Source organism: Lacerta agilis, chromosome 3, assembly GCF_009819535.1.
Source record: "Lacerta agilis isolate rLacAgi1 chromosome 3, rLacAgi1.pri, whole genome shotgun sequence".
In the NCBI taxonomy this organism is placed as follows: Eukaryota; Metazoa; Chordata; class Lepidosauria; order Squamata; family Lacertidae; genus Lacerta; species Lacerta agilis.
Window position 1 is genome coordinate 116,049,467 of NC_046314.1, and position 19,644 is coordinate 116,069,110.

At 49.9% G+C, this 19,644-nt stretch overlaps 1 protein-coding gene across 1 annotated transcript; it reads right to left on the minus strand.

Moving 5' to 3' along the window:
- Positions 1-2,926: 2,926 nt before the first annotated feature.
- On the minus strand, positions 2,927-18,600 carry LOC117044760 (ERC protein 2-like). Its single transcript, XM_033145538.1, has 9 exons — positions 18,388-18,600; positions 14,548-14,633; positions 11,180-11,207; positions 9,333-9,374; positions 8,445-8,472; positions 6,545-6,550; positions 5,706-5,730; positions 5,050-5,128; positions 2,927-3,449 (listed from the first exon to the last, which is right to left on the minus strand). Exons 1-9 carry the CDS (start codon positions 18,571-18,573, stop codon positions 2,964-2,966), a joined length of 966 nt encoding a protein of 321 aa, XP_033001429.1. The 5' UTR covers positions 18,574-18,600; the 3' UTR covers positions 2,927-2,963.
- Positions 18,601-19,644: the final 1,044 nt, after the last annotated feature.

Genomic DNA, 19,644 nt, shown 5'->3' on the forward strand with positions numbered 1-19,644 from the left:
CCCAGGTTCCCAGGCACTTACCCAGGTTCAGTTTCCTTGGAATGAAGGTCAGTGGAGATAATGGCTTAAGGACATGTGGTTTTATTTGCACACATATATTATATACAGGTGAAACTCAAAAAATTAGAATATTGTGGAAAAGTCCATTTATGTAAGCAGTTGTTTTCATTAGCTACTGGAGGTTAATATATGAGATAGACTCATGACATGCAATGCGAGATATGTCAAGAAGAAGAGAAGAAGAGTTTGGATTTGATATCCTGCTTTATCACTACCCGAAGGAGTCTCAAAGTGGCTCACATTCTCCTTTCCCTTCCTCCTCCACAACTAACACTCTGTGAGGTGAGTAGGGCTGAGAGACTTCAGAGAAGTGTGACTAGCCCAAGGTCACCCAGCAGCTGCATGTGGAAGAGCGGAGACGCGAACCGGTTCACCAGATTACGAGTCCACTGCTCTTAACCACTACACCACACTTTGCTTGTTATATTTGTGATGATTATGGTGCACAGCTGATGAGAACCCCAAATTAACAATTTCAACTTTGGGGTTTTCATCAGCTGTACACCATAATCATCACAATTATAACAAATAAAGGCTTGACATATCTCGCTTTGCATGTCATGAGTCTATCTCATATATTAGTTTCACCTTTTAAGTTGAATTACTGAAAGAAATGAACCTTTCCACGATATTCTAATTTTTCGAGTTTCACCTGTATTATATATTATATATTATATATTATATATTATATATTATATATTATATATTATTCGTCTTTACAAGAACAAATTTAAAATAATGAAAAGGGGGGGGGACTTTTTAACATATCTGTACATAAGATACTCTGAATCTCGTGATTTCTCCCATAGCTGCCTTTGACTGGACTTAGAATAGAATAGAATAGAATCCGAGAGTTGGAAGAGACCCCAAGGGCCATCCAGTCCAACCCCCTGCCAAGCAGGAAACACCATCAAAGCATTCCTGACAGACGGCTGTCAAGCCTCCGCTTCAAGACCTCCAAAGAAGGAGACTCCACCACACTCCTTGGTAGCAAATTCCACTGTCGGACAGCTCTTACTGTCAGGAAGTTCTTCCTATGTTTAGGTGGAATCTTCTTTCTTGTAGTTTGAATCCATTGCCCCGTGTCCGCTTCTCTGGAGCAGCAGAAAACAACCTTTCTCCCTCCTCTATATGACATCCTTTGATATATTTGAACATGGCTAGAGAAGACCTTCTTCTTCCAACAGGCTCTGGGGGACTCGCTGCTTTTAATGAAGGGGCTGGTGCCCTGCCGCTCTTGTTGTACGCTTCTAATAGATCGTGCGTTTGTGTCCATGTGTGTGTCAAGTGTGCTTCCCAGCTCAGGAGCCCGACTGCTGCTTCCTGGTATGCTACCTTCTATTGTGTGGGCTAGGTAGTCTCTCCCCTTACCTGGCCAATCCCCTGGCAATGCCTCCTCCAGGCGGGATTGGGCGTTTAGCTGGGGTAGGCGGAGACCCCAGGTATCCCTCCTCGGGGAAGGCGCAGCCAGTCCAAACTACCAGGTGTTGCCTAAGAGCTCAAGGGGCTGTACGCGACCACGCAAACGTTGCCCCCCATTTGATGTGGGGAGCGATCATTGTGTGTATGTGTGTGTCAAGTGTGCTTCCCAGCCAAAGCAATGCACACGGCAAATAGTAGACACTTTATTGTCAAACTTACAGTCATTTCTATAGCTCACACACCCCAATCTTGTGCCCAGGCAGCTATTCCCAAGTCCGTGCTCTATGGAACAGATACAGCAACTGGGGACCACTCTCCCCTCCACCAATTTATGTACCTTCCCCTGGCGGGCTACGTGCACATAGCCAGAGACTGCGCCTGCGGGGAAATATCCTCTGCTCCTCCCTTTTCAGTCCCCTCCTGGTCCTGGGAGACAGTGATACAGGAGAGGGTGGAGAAGCACCCGGCCCTTCACTTACCTGGCCTGCCTCTTCCTTCTCTTCTTCTGACCCTTCCTGCACTTCACCTTCCATCTCCGAAGCTTGCCCTGCCTCCGACTCTTGCCTCCTGGCTGGCACAGGTTCCCACAAAACAATGCCAGCCTCTCTTGGGTCAAGAGTCCAGCCCCACTGTCGCCAGTGCCAGTCCCTAACATTGTGTGTGTGTGTGTGTGTGCGCGCGCGCAGTTGTAATTCTATTAATGATTAATTGTTTTAAATTGTTTTTCTCCCTTACGTTTTAAGTCGTTTTAATATTTGTCTGTTACCTGCCTTGTGTCCTGGACAGGGGAAAATGCGGGGATTTGCCCGTCGAAAAGAGCATCCCAGCAGAAAATTAAAAAATCAGTTAAAATCTGTGGGGAAACCCGGGCATATGGCAGCCCTATCAGAAGTGTCGATTACAGTGGAGGCTCGGGTTGCGAACGCGTTACGTGAGTGAGGTGCGTTCGCAACCCGCAGCATTCGCAACCCACAATGCTGTGTCTGCGCACTCGCGTGACGAAATTTAGCGCTTCTGCGCATGTGTGAGCGCCGAAACCTGGAAGTAACCCGATCCGTTACTTCTGGGCTCGGCGCGGTGCGCAACCCAAAATCGCGCAACCTGAAGCGGCTGTAACCTGAGGTATGATCATATTTGGCGGGTTTCCCCTCAAAGAAGCTAAAAACTTTACCCAAAGTTTACTGCCAAAGCTCAACAACTTTGCCAGCTTTTGTGTCCGGGTTTTCGCTTCTTGAAACCTGGCAGCCCTGGAAATAACAACAACAGAAAGAACAGATGACCCAGTGGGTCCCTTCCAACTCTATGACACCACGATTCCACGAAACGAGTAAGGAGTCCGTTGCTCAAACATAAATTTTAATTCTGCACAGTGCTCCCGCTATTGGCGCTCTACGGCGCCAATCCTTTCTCTCTCTCTTTCTTCTCCCGCCCAGCCACGCTCCTGCCTTCGTTTGGTTCCTTCTTTCCTCCCGTCCTCCTCCTTATCGGGTGCTGCTCAGAGTCTCGGGGTCCGAGTGGGGCAGGTCGCTCTGGGTCTCGTGGTGGCTCCGGTGGCTGTGGTGGCTGTGGTGGCCCCGGTGGTCGTGGTGTCCCCGGTGGTGCTTGCCCTGGTGGTGGTGGTGGTGGTGCTTGTGGCTCCGGTGGCCTTTGCCGTCGGCCAGGGTGGCCACCTGGATGGCCTCCGCCACCGCCATGGCTTTGCGGGCTTGGGTGCAGTCAAACTCCGCCTCGGCAGCCTGTTGGTACGCGAGGGTGGCGATCTTGGAGACGTAGGAGAGGAGGTTGTCTTCTCTCGCCTGGGCCGCCTCCGCCGTCTCCTGGGCCTCTTCAGCCCTCCGCTTGGCCTCCAGCGTCTCCTTCTTGGCCTCGGCCGCCTCGATCTTCGCGTGAGCCACCTCCAGCTTGGCCTGGATGGTCTCGGTGAGGGCTTTCGTCGTCTCCTTCCTGGACTCGGGGTCCTTGTACCTCTGGAAGAGAAGCAGGAGAGCAAGCGGATCAGAGGAGGAGAGCAAGCACCCCGACCACAACCGGAACGCAGAACGGCACCCCTTTCGAAATGTGGAGACGCACGCTGCGACGAACCCCCTGCCAACTTCCGCTCTGTTACTAAGTGTATTAATTCTGAGGTGTTCCGGGTCACTTTTTCTCTTCACCCCACCTCGATGCCTTGAGGTCCGTCTGTGTGGATAATCCCCTTTTATTATAACTAGGGATAACTTAGTAACGGGGTTCTCTTGTCCAGCTGTCATGGCCTGATATATATATATATATATATATATATATATATATATATATATATATTGCTCTGGGCTCCTGGGTTAAGAATACCTCTCAGCTCTATCAGTTCTGGGGCTCTCTCTCATTAGATCCCCCCATTGCGTCAGTTAGCTAAACCCTTCAGCAACTGTATAGCCTTACCGAGGTTTCCACCCTTTCCCCCCTCCTGAGGGAAACTCCAAGACACAAACTATCACCCTGCAGGTCAGTTTTGTCCTTTCCCTGAGTTCACCTCCTCATGAGCATCCCTATATCGCTGGACCAAATAAATGCCTCTTTTCTCTTGGCTCAACAAAAACATGTCTTTATTTATTCAGAACATCATGTTTCAAGTACTTCAATAGTTCATCAGCTTAGTTACATCTAAACTATAAACTCTTTCAGTATAATTGACTAATTTCCATCCTATCCTAGCCTAACCACCACTATCCTGGCCCCACACCCCTCTTCTTCCCTGTCTCCACACACACCCTCCCTCCTCTCAACTGCCAAAATGGCGGGTTCCCTCCTTTTAAACCGGGGGTCCGTCCCACCCCCAAAGGATGAACTGTCCGTCAAGATGAAGGTGGATTAACTCCTTGTATGCTGGGATGTAATACCTCCTCCCCCCCAGGGCCAATCCGTCACATGGGGTGGTTGAAAAGAAGGTCTGTGAGAGTAGGTTTAGGTTAGGTAGTTGTAAGGTTATCTATTATATGATTAACAAAGATATTACCACTGAAACTAAGCTTGTACGCAAAAAAAAAAACCTTAACGCAAACCATTACGATCTTAAGCAAATAAATTTCCATCGTTAAAGTGCCAGTCATAAAGTCGTCTGTGTTATTTTCCAGCAAAGGTACATGAAACTCATTTGTGTGGACACTGATTAAAAAGACAAAACTTCCTTCAAGAGTGGAACTGTGAGGGGGGTGTCTTCGGGGTGCACTGGGAGGGCGAAATAGGCAGGCAGACCCAGGGGGTCACAAAGTCACAAAGGGCCAATCTGTCACACACGCCAAGATGGTCGTACATGGACTGTGAGCGAGAATGATACACACGGATGTCGTGCATCAAGGGAAATTGCTTTGCAAAAAAATTTAACATAGGGAGAAATACGCACCGATAAGCTGCTGCAGAGGTTTGCAAAATGATAAACGGAGATAAACCTCCCCACCCATGCTTTGTTCTATTTGTTATGTATTCATTGCATTTATATCCCAGGTTTTCCTCAAAGGAAGATCATAGTGGGATCTGGAGACTTGAGCCACAATTGGAGGGGGGGGGGGTATCCTGATCCAAGACACTCACCAGCTGCTCCCGAACTTCCTTCAAGAAGGCAATTTCGGTCAAGAGAGACCCAATTTCCGCCATAAGTTTTTCTTTAGCCCTGGAAAAAAAAGTGGAGAAAGAAGTTAAGTCTTGTGTTCTGTTCTGGGCAGCCCACTTTAAAAAGGCTATCGGTAAACTAGAAAATGGGCAGGGGGTGAAGGAGGTTTTCTGGAAACCAAGATTTATAGGGAATGGCTGAGTGAGCTGGCTATGTTGAGGCTGAGGAGGCTGAGAGGGGATATGAGAGCCACCTTCAAATATCTGAAGGGCTGTCAGACAGAAGATGGAGCAAGAGTGGTTTTCTGCTACTCCAGAAAGTGGGACCCAAACCAACAGATCCAAACTGCAGGAAAGGAGATTCTGACTAAAGCTTAGAGAGATCTTTCTGAGGCTAAGCCATTCAACAGTGGGGAAAACCCTTTCAGAAGATTTTGGTCTCTTGGCGCTTTTAAGGCAGAATTTGGATGGCCACATTTCCGGGACCCTTTCGCAGGCATTCCTGCACTGCAGGGAGCTGGGATGACGACCCCAGGGTTGTTCCTTTGAATGCCACAGCTCTGTGATCCTCTATAAATATCGTCCATTATTCCACAAGGACCTGGCGATTCCCGCGCCGGATGTGCAGTTGCACTGACCTCTTGCAGTCTTCTGGCTCGCTATCTTTTTCTGCAATAGAAAAAACGGGTCCATCATTCAAAACTCGCCGTTTCCTTCCCCCTCATCATTCAATATGCACAGAAGAGTTGATATTGTTATTCTGATTATTGGTGCTGCGTTCCTGGAAAAAGGTGTGCCGGAACTCACCCCCAAACACCTTCCTTGTTCTCTTATAATCAGTGCTGTCAAGTATCCCGTTTTCCCCGGGATTCTCCCTTATTTTAAGCAGTTTCCTGCTGCTCTCCCTTATTTTTTATTTCCCTTAAATTTCCCGTTTTTAATGGAAGCAGCTCCTCCCCTGCTGGCCAGGGACTGGGTGGGAAGACCTCGCCTACTTGGAGAGAAAAGCCTCAGCCCTCAAAGCAAGTGGGAGCCGTTTCCCGTGCTTACAGGGGGGTGTATTCCTCCCCCTGCACCAGCCCCTATCCGTTGCCGCCGAGCCCCTCAGCCGGCCAATAGGCTTAGCTGGTGGGCGGAGGCTGGCTGCCTTTGAGCAGCTGCTGCTTCCTGTCCTGTTTTGATGGGATCAGACAAGAAGACGATGGGGCTCCATCGCACGGAGCACATGGCTGCCCTCCTCTTTGCTGGCTGCCCTCCTCTTTGCTCCGCTCCGAGCCCGACCCCGCTTGGAGTTTACATTGCTGCTCCGCCCACTTTTGCTTCTGGCTCCACCCACCACTGACATGTGACTGTCCCCGGGACTGCTGATCCCTTATTTTCAAATCCGAAACTTGACAGCTATGCTTATAATGATAATGGTGCCCACCTGAAAGGTGCCCAAACTGAGTCCCCCCCCCCAGTCACTCTGGGTGGGTACATTTGCCTCTCCATCCCTCCTACAGCCTTCCACAAGCTGAAAGACAACTGCTATCACCCCCAGGCAATATGTCAACCCCAGGATTGTATGCTGGCTGCAGCTGATGGGATGGGACTGAAAACCCAAACATCTGGAGGGCGCCTGGGGCTGCACGCCCAGGGACGGGGCAAACCTCGGATGGGGCGGGGCACCCCACAGGGCCTCCGGAGTCTAACCTGCCTCCTCCCACTCAGCTGCCCCACAGATGGGGGAGAGGCAGCGGGCAAACCATTTGGGGCAGCGCGGAGCCTGTGGGCGCCGAAGGAGAGACGCGTGGCTCGGGCATGGTGCAGGCCCCGCGGCAAGTGCCGCCTAGCATTCTGTCACCCACCTCAGTGGTGACATCTGGGGTGGCCCGCCCCCCCCCCGCCCCACACTTCTTCTGTCCCTGCTGGAGGGCACCAGCTTTGGGAACGCCCTTGCCCTAGTGCAGGGGTTGGGAACCTTTTTCAGCAGGGGGCCGGTCCACCGTCCCTCAGAGCATGTGGTGGGCCGAACTATTTGGGGGGCGGGGCGGGGGGATGAACAGATTGGAAAAAGTTTATTGAATATATGGGGAAGAATCGTGTATACTTCAAATCGTTGGCAGCATTAAGACAAATTCAACAGTGTAAATATAGAAAGGAAGTCACTGACATTTTAAGGTTGTTGAAATGAATATTTTAAATTGTAAAACAGAAAATTTATTAAAAATCACACACACACACACACACAGAGAGAGAGAAATGAACATGTTTTGATGTTTCCTGTGTTTCGCTTTACGCTGGTTTCAACGTATGCGTTATTCGTTTGGTGCTGTAAGTCGGTGTGAGCTACTTTTGCAACAGCAACTAATACGTTTCACAAATGATCCTAATTCTACTGGGTGAGGCCAGCATTGTCCACCCTGACTGGCAGCACCTCTCCAGGGTGCCAGACGGGGATTCGGATCCCTGCTGCACCTGGAGATTGTTGTTCAGTCGTTCAGTCGTGTCCGACTCTTTGTGACCCCATGGACCAGAGCACGCCAGGCACGCCTATCCTTCACTGCCTCCCGCAGTTTGGCCAAACTCATGTTAGTAGCTTCGAGAATACTGTCTGAGGTGATACCACTGAGGATTGGAGCTGGGACCTTCTGCGGTCGGCCGGGGTGTGTGTGTCTTAGTCCCTTTAAACTAGTGGCGGGTGGGAAACTCGCCCTCTTTGTCCCGCTCCCCAGCTGGTTAGGTTCACCCAACCACCCTCCCTTTAGGTTTAGCATTGGCCTTACTATGGACTTCGGTTGGTCACCTTGGTTGGCCAGGGGGCCTGGAAGGACTTTTCCCCAATTGGACTAGCCAAAATGGTTTTTTTCACCTACCTCGTAGCAACTGTCACAACTCTTGGTTTGGCGGTTAGGCATTGGAAATTTCCATATGAAAGGGGGAGGGGAGGTAGCGTCATCATCTACCCCTCAATTGAAGGGTATTCCGGTAAAGGTTTCCGGGGGCATGGCCCTGTCCGAAGCCCGGGGAGCTGAGGGCCTAGGGCACACCCCTAATGGTGATCACAGGGGGAATTCCGGGAGATGTTCATCACTGGGGTTCCTTACTGGTGGTCAACCCTTCACTGACTCCCAACACACGGGTTGGGGTCAGATACAGCTGATAGGGTCCAATGCCTAAGCCAATAAAGCTCAACATCCGTAACCAATAAAGTTGTGGCCTTTACGCCCATTAAAATTTGCATAACGTGTCTGTGTCATTACTTCTACGGGGAGGGGAGGGACATGGCCACGCAAGCAGATGCTCAGCCACTGAGTGACGGTCTTTCTTGAAAGAGTCTTGATATATGGAAATGAGAGAGAGAGAGAGAGAGAGAGAGAGAGAGAGAGAGATCCTACCTTTGTTCTGCTGCTTCAGGAAGTGAACCTGAAAAGAGAATCCATTCCATTAAGTCCCATAGTTCCTGGTTTCACTCCCTTGGGTGGTTGTGGGCTCTCCTTCCTTGGAGGTTTTTAAGCAGAGGTTGGCTGGCCATCTGCCAGGGATTCTCTAGTTGTGATCCTGCACTGCAGAAGGTTGGGCTATATGACTCTCAGGAATCCCAGAGTGGTGCATGCTCTGGTTATCTCCCGCTTGGACTACTGCAATGCGCTCTACGTGGGGCTACCTTTGAAGGTGACTTGGAAACTGCAATTAATCCAGAATGCGGCAGCTAGACTGGTGACTGGGAGCGGCCGCCGAGGCCACATAACACCGGTCCTGAAAGACCTACATTGGCTCCCAGTACGTTTCCGAGCACAATTCAAAGTGTTGGTGCTGACTTTTAATGCCCTAAATGGCCTCAGCCTAGTAGACCTGAAGGAGCGTCTCCACCCTGGACACCAGGGTCCACCTCCAAGGGTCTTGTGGCGGTTCCCTCCCTGTGAGAAGTGAGGTTACAGGGAACCAGGCAGAGGGCCTTCTCGGTGGTGGCACCCGCCCTGTGGAACGCCCTCCCATCAGATGTCAAAGAGATAAACAAATATTTGACTTTTAGAAGATATCTGAAGGCAGCCCTGTTTAGGGAAGTTTTTAATGTTTGATGTTTTATCCTGTTTTTAATATTCTGTTGGGAGCCGCCCAGAGTGGCTGGGGAAACCCAGCCAGATGGGTGAGGTATAAATAATGTTTTTGTTATTGTTGTTAATGGGTGAGAAAGGCTCAGAGGCTTTGTGAGCCGCAGGGGAAGACTTCCCCTGCATTAGGGAAACCCAAGGCAAAACACACACACACAAATGTGAACTTACAGCACTTTTCAACTGCTGGTTTTCAGCTAGCACCTTCTTCAGCTGAAAGACAACAGAGAGGAGACAAAGAGGGTCACCCAAGGCTTTTGTCTTTCCACATTCGTCATTTGGGTTGCCGCGCGACTTCCTTGCATGCACGGAGCCTTCACGCTCTGCTTTCCGCAGGGAGGGGATGGAGCCCAGAGGCAGACCATTGCGTCCCTTCCAACGCTACGATTCTACAAGGTGTGACCGGAAAGTTCGGCAGATGGTCACAAAAATCGGACAGCGGGAAATATTTGAACATACATGCCTTACAGGCAGTGGCATAGCAAGAGAGGGGCGATAGGGGCAGGTGCCCTAGGTTCCAGGGGAGGGGGGGTGACACCTGGCGGCTCCTCCCGCCACTCCCAAGCCGAGCCCCGCCACCTGGCAACCCATCCGTTGGCTGCTTTACGGACGGATGTGGCAGCCCCACAAGCCGCTGCTCGTTCGGTGGCTCGCTTGGTCGCTGCAGGAGCAGCAGCGCCGGCCGGGATGGACTGGGCACGCGTGGCATTTCCGTGCATGCGCAGTCCGTCCAACATGCGGTGTGATCCAGTCCCCACCCCAGGGGGTGCCTCCGCAGGGTGTTTGCCGCCCTGGGCAGCCAAGAAGGCTTCAAAGCAGCCCCCCACTGATACAATGCACTGTTGACAACATTCGTAGAACTGTTGGAAACTTCTGGATAAGTCCTATTTCTGTACTGCTTTCAGTTCCCTCGTCACAGCAGCTTGAGCATGTGGAAAACCTGTGTCCTTTCAGTGCAGATTTCAGTTTTGGAAAAAGAAAGAATCTGGAGAATGCAGAGGGTGGGACAACTCAGTAATGATTTCACGCAGAAAATGCAATTCTTCTGCCATCGTTCAGACGGACAAATGCCAATCCCGCGTCAATAACTCGCGAATTCTGTCAACATTTGCCACCGTTCTGCTCCTCGACAGTCTTCCAGACCGAGGATCATCTTCAATGGTTTGCCGCCCTTCCCAGAAACGCTTAAATCACTCGTACGCTGTCTTTCGAGTTACAACTTCATCTCCATATACAATTGTGAGCATTTCGTGGGTTTCCAATGGCAATTGTATGTTCGAATATTTCTCGCTGTCCGATTTCTGCGACCATTCACCGAACTTTCCAGTCACACCTTGCATGATTGCCTATTTAAGAACTAGTCGCGATTCCTGCATTGCAGGTGGCTGGACTCGACAACTCGACAATTCTATGATTCTAGGAGTTCTCAAGCTCAGTCCTGGCCCCGGGTATCTCTAGTTAATGGGATCTACTGGGCAGCACAGCTGGAAAAGTCCTGAGACCACGAGGAGCTGTTGCTGGACACAGTATATCATCCTTACGATTAGTAATGATAATTGTATCTGAACTTGACAGTCGCTTGCTATATGAAAGGTCTCCTTTATGAAAGGTTCTTTTAAAGAGAGCCAGGATGGCATAGTGGTTAGAATTCTGGATTAGGACCTGGGAGACCAGGGTTCTAATCCCCACTTGGCTATGAAACTCAATGGGTGACTTTGGGGAAGCTACTGCCTTTCAGCCTAGCCTACCTCTCAGGGTTGTTGTGGGGTTAAATGAGGAGGGGAGAGAAATATGTGCAGATGGGATATATAGATGCAATCAATCAATTAAATAAGTGTAAACATATTATGGGGTGGGGGTGGGGAACCCCAACTACACACAAAAAGTGCAATTCATAAAAGGGCAAATATGAAATGAAAATATTAGGCTAGCCGAGCCAGAGGGAGCTGGGTGAGACTGCAGGATTCCACCCTAAAGTTGTTAGCAAAGTTGTTACCATAAGTGAACTCGCTGCTTACCATGCTTTCCATTTTCATCGCTCTCACCCTGCAAAGGAACATTTCAGCTTTAAAAAAAGGCCATGGGATACTCACAAACCCTGCTCCCCCCCCTTCACCCCTTCCAAGTCTCCCATGGCTGTGGTCTTTTCCCTCAGAAGCGATTCCTGGCCCATTGCTAATAATCTGGCAAATAGAAGGGGAAGAAATGGAGGCAGTGAGAGATTTCACTTTCTTGGGTTCCATGATCACTGCAGATGGAGACAGCAGTCATGAAATTAGAAGATGCCTGCTTCTTGGGAGAAAAGCAATGACAAACCTAGACAGCATCTTAAAAAGCAAAGACATCACCTTGCCGACAAAGGTCCGTATAGTTAAAGCTATGGTTTTCCCAGTAGTAATGTACGGAAGTGAGAGCTGGACCATCAAGAAGGCTGATCGCCGAAGAATTGATGCTTTTGAATTATGGTGCTGGAGGAGACTCTTGAGAGTCCCATGGACTGCAAGAAGATCAAACCTATCCATCCTTAAAGAAATCAGCCCTGAGTGCTCACTGGAAGGACAGATCCTGAAGTTGAGGCTCCAGTACTTTGGCCACCTCGTGAGAAGAGAAGACTCCCTAGAAAAGACCCTGATGTTGGGAAAGATGGAGGGCACAAGGAGAAGGGGACTACAGAGGATGAGATGGTTGGACAGTGTTCTCGAAGCTACTAACATGAGTTTGGCCAAACTGCGGGAGGCAGTGGAGGATAGGCGTGCCTGGCGTGCTCTGGTCCATGGGATCACGAAGAGTCGGACACAACTGAACGACTGAACAACAACAATGCTTGTCTGCACAGGAAGTGCTGTGCAATTTTCAATTTAAAGGCTGGCCTTGAAAGGAGCTCATAATGTAGAAGAATGCATCGCATAAAAAGGAGAGGCTACTGGAACACCGGCATTTGGGTGTGGAGAGAGACAACTGAGTCCTTCAAATCAAAGGGAGTGGTGGGATTATTTTCCTGAACTTTCCCACAGCAAACAGAATCAGCGTGCAAAGATTCACAGAGAAGATACATTCTCAGCACTGGGAGATAAGGAAACCTCTGGTTTACTTCAGCCTCCTTCTATGTGTTGGGAAAACACGCTCTGGGGACTGGACGGCAAATTCCCCAAGACCCTGGAGCATCTTCCTTGGCCCTCTCTCGCTGGCATCCTCCTTCAGTCCAGAGCGCCAGTAATCTGCGACTCTTCTCTCATGGAAAGAGCACACAATGTCTTCTGGCATCATTCAGCAAGAAGAAAGACTCATCTGTAGCTCTAAACTACTTTATTTACAGTCTCATCTACAGAGACTCCATAATCACGTCTGTGTTCTCCAAACAACAGTACAGAACAGCGACACTGCAAAAGTGAAACTAAAACATACAATAACAACACTAGGTGGAAGAGATAAGACTGACTTCCCTTCTCACACTCTCTCAGACACTCATGTGATTCACACAAATCATACCAGCTATTGCTGAAGCAGCAGAGGATAGATAAAAATCCCAACACTATGACCCTAGTCAACAACTTTAACAGAAATTGATAAAATTGGGGGGGGGACAATAAATAATTGGAGGGGACCTAACTGGGTAAATAATAAGAAACTAAGGAGGAAAGGGGGGTGGCTGCTTCCAAATTCCATCATATATTAAAGAAGCACTGTCAAATTGATGCTTGGCATCTAAATAATCCAAGTTGCATAGATGACCTATATTATTCCTGAAGCTGTAAAATATACTTTTTGCAAGGATTTTATTTTACTATTCACTGGTATCTTTTTGGCACATGGTCCAATGGAAGCAAACACTGGTATAAATAAAGGTTACCCTTTTTGAGCATTTATCCAACTTTGCTTGCACAAAGTTTACTGGGAGTTAGACTATGTCTGGTCTTCATTGTGCATTTGTTCTGGTTTTGTTTGCGGGGAAGTTAAAAGACAATTTGCTTACGACGTGCAGAGGTGGTACATCTTCCCGACAACTGAATACCATCCCACACTTGTTGGTGCATTTCCCTGGCACTTTCCCAAGAGAATAGTTTCTTTCTTTTTATTGCAATCATTATTTTATCCCTCACACAGAAGAGTGACAATCTGGAGGCAACCAAAGTCTCGGATCACTCCCTTCTGCAGATGAAGCATGCTTCTTATAAAGCCGGACTTCAGTATTTTGAGGGTTTTTTAAAAAAACCGATAGCAACTACAGACCATTTAGAAGTAAGTGCCCAGGGCACTTCTGACACTCAAAAGTGTGTTACTGTTTACAAGGTTCCTCAAGATTCAAGTGGGGAAATCTGCCAAATCAAGGTGCAGTTGCAGTTACAGGTAGGTAGCCGTGTTGGTCTGCCATAGTCAAAACAAAATATAAAATCAAAAAATCCTTCCAGTAGCACCTTAGAAACCAACTAAGTTTGTCCTTAGTAGGAGCTTTCGTGTGCATGCACACTTCTTCAGATACGAAGGCCCAGTTGTTAACTATGGATGAGCACCTTCTTCCTTCTGTGATGTTTATGTGAATCCATGGGCTTCCTTCCTTCCAAAAACGCAGGGCTGCCAAATGTCTGGGTTTTCCTAGACATATCCGGGATTCAGGGCTTGAAAATAGGCAATTGGCAAGAATGTCCAGGGGAACCCAGAAGTATGGCAAGGAGGTAAGTATTTGCTGAAACTGGTTGAAAATGCTGCAGAACCGTGAGGGGCTGGTCTGAATCGGATGCCAGAGACTGGTCTGACTCCAAAGATGAAGGAATGCAGGCACAGGCAGGGCAGCCTGCGTTTGCCCCCCTCCCCACCCGCCTTACACGTTCCTAGAAACAGAGAGACCAGCAGATTCAGAGGCTGCTCAATCGGGGGAAGAGATGGACAGTTTGAGATAGTAGCTAGGCAACCAGGAGGGAGGGAGCCTTACGGAGATTTTTCGATCCAGAGTGGCAGGGAAGTCCCTCCCTCCCCTAGAACTTGGAGGACTGAAACGGTCCAGGAACAACGGAAGCGCGGAGGAGGGACAGGTGGCCGGTGGCACGCTTCTTGCTGACGAAGGGGAGAGACTGCAATCTGTGGGGAGGGTGGCCTGATGCTGCTCTCAGTATGTTGTTGTACATAAAAAAGGACTATAGACCTGCCAAAGGCTCATTACTTTTTATCGGAAGCTACTGGAGGGGGCGGGGGAGAGAGAGGACACTCCAAGCCCTGCCAGACAAGAAATGAGGAGTTTCCAGCTCTAAACTTTTGAGTACAGAAAAAAACGGTGGGATCTGTCCGTCAAAGACGCACAAACCACAGACAAAGTGTCTTGACCTAGAATGGCCACACTTGACAAATGAAATCTGCCCTGTGGGTCTTCTCCACTTACCAAGACACTCACCTCTCTGAGCTCTTTTCACTCTCACTAAAGCTCTCAAGCTCTTTGCAGATATGGTCCATGTCTAGTTTTGGCCTCCTCTCCATATTCTAAGGACAACAGCAACAAAAGAGGTAGCAGACATTAAAGAGGGTCATCTCTAGTTAAGCTCCCCATGTAAAAAGGTGCTTTTCCACCCGTGTTTCCCCCCATCACAGGTGACAGAGAGGAAAGCACGCGTCCGTTAGCAATGCAAAGTGAGGCACTCAGAAGAGTGGGGGGGGGGGTTGCTCTCTCTCGTGGAAAGGATGCACATTGCAAAGTAAGTCGCCATCGTCACAATTTCTTCCCGTTTGTCAGATGCCTTCTACAGGCCTACCTGAAAAAGTGCAACCCACTCCCTGGGCCAAACCACAGAGCCTAGGGCTTACCGATCAGAAGGTCGGTGGTTCGAATCCCCGCGATAGGGTGAGCTCCCATTGTTCTGTCCCTGCTCCTGCCAAACTAGCAGTTCGAAAGCACATCAAAGTGCAAGTAGATAAATAGGTACCGCTCTGGCAGGAAGGTAAACGGCATTTCTGTGAGCTGCTCTGGTTCGCCAGAAGTGGCTTAGTCATGCTGGCCACATGACCCGGACAAATGCCAGCTCCCTCGGCCTATAGAGCGAGATGAGCGCTGCAACCCCAGTGTTATCCATGACTGGACCTACCGGTCAGGGGAACCTTTACCTTTTACCTCCCTGGGCAATGAGCAAGGCAAAATGTACAGAAGACTAAAACAATGCAAAAGGTTTTAATAAAACCACAAGCGCTAAGAATAATCATAAATGGACAGGATGGATTTCATCTGATAACCATTTGAGCTGCTCAACTTGGACATTTGTTCCCATTGAAACAGGTCGGCGGTTGAAGAAGAAGAGGAGTTTGGGTTTAGCGGGAGGTGGGGGTGGGGGGTGGTGGAGAGGCAAGAAGCAGTTTCTCCGCTATAGCGGAGAAGCTGCTGCTCGCCCGCCCTGCCCTGCAAGCACCTGGCCGCCCGTGGGAGCGGGGGCAGGCCACGGGGGGGCCATGCGGCTCCCCCCGCTCACTGTGCTTGAAGACGGGGCTGGGCGGCCGGCTCGCAGCCCGCCCGGGAGCAGCATGGGCGGCAGTGGCTGTGCCACTGGCGCGCAAGCGCCCGTCCACCCACCCGCCAGTGGGGGCGGGTTGGGGAGGCGGTGCCTGGTATGCCGGCGGGCTCGCGGGGGCACCACTGGGGGGCGGCACCCTGGCGCGGCGCACCACCAGCCCCAATGGACGAGACGGGGCTGGCTAGCCCATCCCGCCCAAGCCTGGCCAGTGCCCCCTCCATTTGGGCGCCCTAGGCAATTGCCTAGTTTGCCTAAATGGACGCGCCGGCCCAGGCCTGAAGAACCCCGTAACAGAGGCTTCGTACTCAGAACAGGGCCTTCTCCCCATATTTCTTCTGCTTTGTTTTAGAACGGTGACATGGTTCACTGAGAGATCTGGATCATTCCCCTGGAAACCCACCACACTCAGGGGCCTTACCAGTTCCTTTTTCACTTCTGACACCTTCTCTTTCAGAAGATTGTAATGGCCTCCAAACTCCTGCATATTTGGGGAAGATATATCGGTTGTAAGAAAGCAGAGATCACCTCTGCGGACTCAGCTTTGCCTTATATAATGCCAAATAATAACTATTATTATTGTTTTGAAAACCCCAGTTGCTCACTGATTGCTTTGTGAGTTATGTGAAGAATAGCCTTCTTGCCCCTTACAGCAGAAAGAGACTTACATTGCATTCTCTCAGAGAAAAAACTTTCCCTCTTAACTCCCAAGATGTTTGCTCCAATTCAGGGCAGGGGGAAATTGGAGCTGATCAGAAAGCAATTTTTTTAGCCTCGTATCTTTTCTTAACCTTGATTCCGGCAGATGTTATTATTACAGAGCCTGGGGTTTGTTTGGTTTCTAGGGTGACCGGTTTTCCTACCCTTAGTTCCTCCTCCTCCTCCTCCTCTAACATGCTGCGTAGCAAATGATAAATCCTCTTAAATAGTCTTTTAGTGTGTCCCAGAGGAGAGACGGAGAGACGTTTCCAGCAGCCACAAACATTATGACATGGAACTTCATTGTTGGGATGTTGGAGATAACTTTTGTAGCTGAGTTCCAGTAGGATTGGTGCGAGAGCAGGGGCTGCAAGGGGCTACAAGCTCTCGTTTTTGGACCTGGGCAATAAATGCGGAAGAGCTAAGCAAAAACAACAACCGCCAACAAGAAGAGCACACCAGCCACTCAACCCACGAGGAATTTTCATGGGCCCATGAGAGGAGTGAATATCTTCAGTCCGTTTGGTGGAGCAATCTTCATAACTCCTCAAACAACACGTATCTTTCACAATGTCTGCAATAACTGACCTAAGTATCTGAGAAACTTCACTTGCACCTAGGGCATCTGTTCAGCGTGGGGTCTAATAATAATAATAATAATAATAATAATAATAATAATTTATTTGTACCCCAGCCACTCTGGGTGGCTTCCAAAAGATATTAGGATACATTAAAATGTCACAGATTAAAAACTTCCCTGAACAGGACTGCCTTCAGATGTCTTCTGAATCTAAGGTAGTTGTTTTAGACATGAGATGGGAGGGAGTTCCACAGGGCGGGTGCCACCACCGAGAAGGCCCTCTGCCTGGTTCCCTGTAGCTTTGCTTCTCGCAGGGAGGGAACCACCAGAAGGCCCTCAGCGCTGGACCTCAGTGTCCGGGCTGAATGATGGGGGTGGAGACACTCCTTCATGTATACTGGACCGAGGCTGTTTAGGGCTTTCAAGGTCAGCACCAACACTTTGAATTGTGCTCGGAAACATACTGGGAGCCAATGTAGATCTTTCAAGACCGGTGTTATGTGGTCTCAGTGGCCGCTCCCAGTCACCAGTCTAGCTTCCGCATTCTGGATTAATTGCAGTTTCCGGGTCACTTTCAAAGGTAGCCCCACATAGAGCGCATTGCAGTAGTCCAAGCAGGAGATAACTACAGCATGCACCACTCTGGCGAGACAGTCTGCGGGCAGGGAGGGTCTCAGCCTGCGTACCAGATGGAGCTGGTAGACAGCTGCCCTGGACACAGAATTGACCTGCGCCTCCATGGACAGCTGTGAGTCCAAAATGACTCCCAGGCTGTGCACCTGGTCCTTCAGGGGCACAGTTATCCCATTCAGGACCAGGGAGTCCTCCACACCCACCCACCCCCTGTCCCCCCATCAAAGTCTCACTGCCATAGGTTAGCACCCATGTTTTCAGAAAATGTGTCCAAAGGACACCAGGATGGTGAGGAGTCTGGAGGTGAACAAGTTCTACAAGGAATGGTTGGAAGATCTCTCTCTCTCTCTCTCTCTCCTCTCTCTCTCTCTCTCTCTCTCTCTCTCTCTCTGTGTGTGTGTGTGTGTGTTTAGAGAAGATTAAGGTTGTGGACTCTCCTTCCTTAGAGGTTTTTAAGCCGAGGTTGTACGGCCATCTGTCACAGATGCTTTAGCTGAGATTCCTGCACTGCAGGGGGTTGGACTGGATGACCCTTGGGGTCCTTTCCAACTCTACAATTCTATAATTTCCCTTCTGCCCCCCGCCCCCTGCACTGAGTTTTATGCATTTATTAAATAAAGGTAAATTAAATAAAATGTACAGCCTTCCTCTCGGCCCTCAAGATGGCCCCCAGGGCAGATTCCACCTGCTAAAAAATGCATATCCAAAAATTCATGCAGAACCACGAGAAACATTAAAACCGAGTTCTCCAGACATTCCAGCGGCAGTTATGAAAGCAGCGTTCCAGGTGCCCCCCCCCCCGGCCTCCCCTGCCCCTTAAACTCGCCTTGGGGCTGAATTTCACTTCATCTTGGGGAAAGGGCAAGCAGATGGGCGTGTAGAAGGTGCAGGAGACGAAGCAGGGCTGGGAGCTGCAGTGCCGCAGGGAACGCCGCCGCCGGGAGGCCGAGGGAATGCGGGAGAAGTCCTCATAGCTCCTGTAAGGGTTCATTGGCACGGGGCATCTTCGCATCCACAGCAGGGTCCAGGTGGCAGTTCGTCTCCCTGGCAACCTCGCTGGGATAACTGAGGCCCCAAGGTTCCATAGACGGGGAGGGCAGGACTGGAGACCGAAGGGAGCGCCATTATCTCCGTTTGATTTGATTCTGGAGTTATAAAAACGAAGGGCTCCAAATGCTCCGCAAGGCAAGGAGGAGACTAAGGGCCAAGGAGGTTAGGCAAATTCATGGAGGAGCAGAGGGCTATTGATGGCCACCAGCCAGTATAGTGTAGTGGTTAAGAGCGGTGGACTTGTAATCTGGGGAACCGGGTTCGCGTCTCCCCTCCTCCACATGCAGCTGCTGGGTGACCTTGGGCTAGTCACACTTCTCTGAAGTCTCTCAGCCCCACTCACCTCACAGAGTGTTTGTTGTGGGGGGGGGGAAGGGAAAGGAGAATGTGAGCCGCTTTGAGACTCCTTCGGGTAGTAATAAAGCGGGATATCAAATCCAAACTCTTCTTCTTCTTCTTCTTCTTCTTCTTCTTTTCCTCCTCCTCCTCCTCCTCCTCCTCCTCCTCCTCCTCCTCCTCTTCTTCTTCTTCTTCTTCTCCTCCTCCTCCTCCTCCTCCTCCTCCTCCTCCTCCTCCTCCTCCTCCTCCTCCTCCTCCTCTTCTTCTTCTTCTTCTTCTTCTTCTTCTTCTTCTTCTTCTTCTTCTTCTTCTTCTTCTCTCCCTCCACACTCAGAAGCAGCCACGCTTCTGGATACCACTGGCTGGAAACTGCAAAGAGTAATCTCACGTTCAAATTCTTCTCAAGGGTTTCCCAGAAGAGGCATCTGGTCAGCCACCGGGAGCAGCGGCGTAACATGGGAGGTGCAGCAGGGGCGATTGCCCCAGGCGCATGGGGAGGGGGGAGGGACAGGGGCGGCTCACGCCACCCTCCCCAAGCCAGCCCCGTGCAGCTTTGTGAGGCTGGGATCTGATCAGATCCCATCTTCGCAAAGCCAGTAAGGGAGGGCGGCATGAGAAGGATCCCAGCCTCGCAATGGTAAGGCTTCGATCAACAACAACAATAATAATAATAATAATAATAATAATAATAATA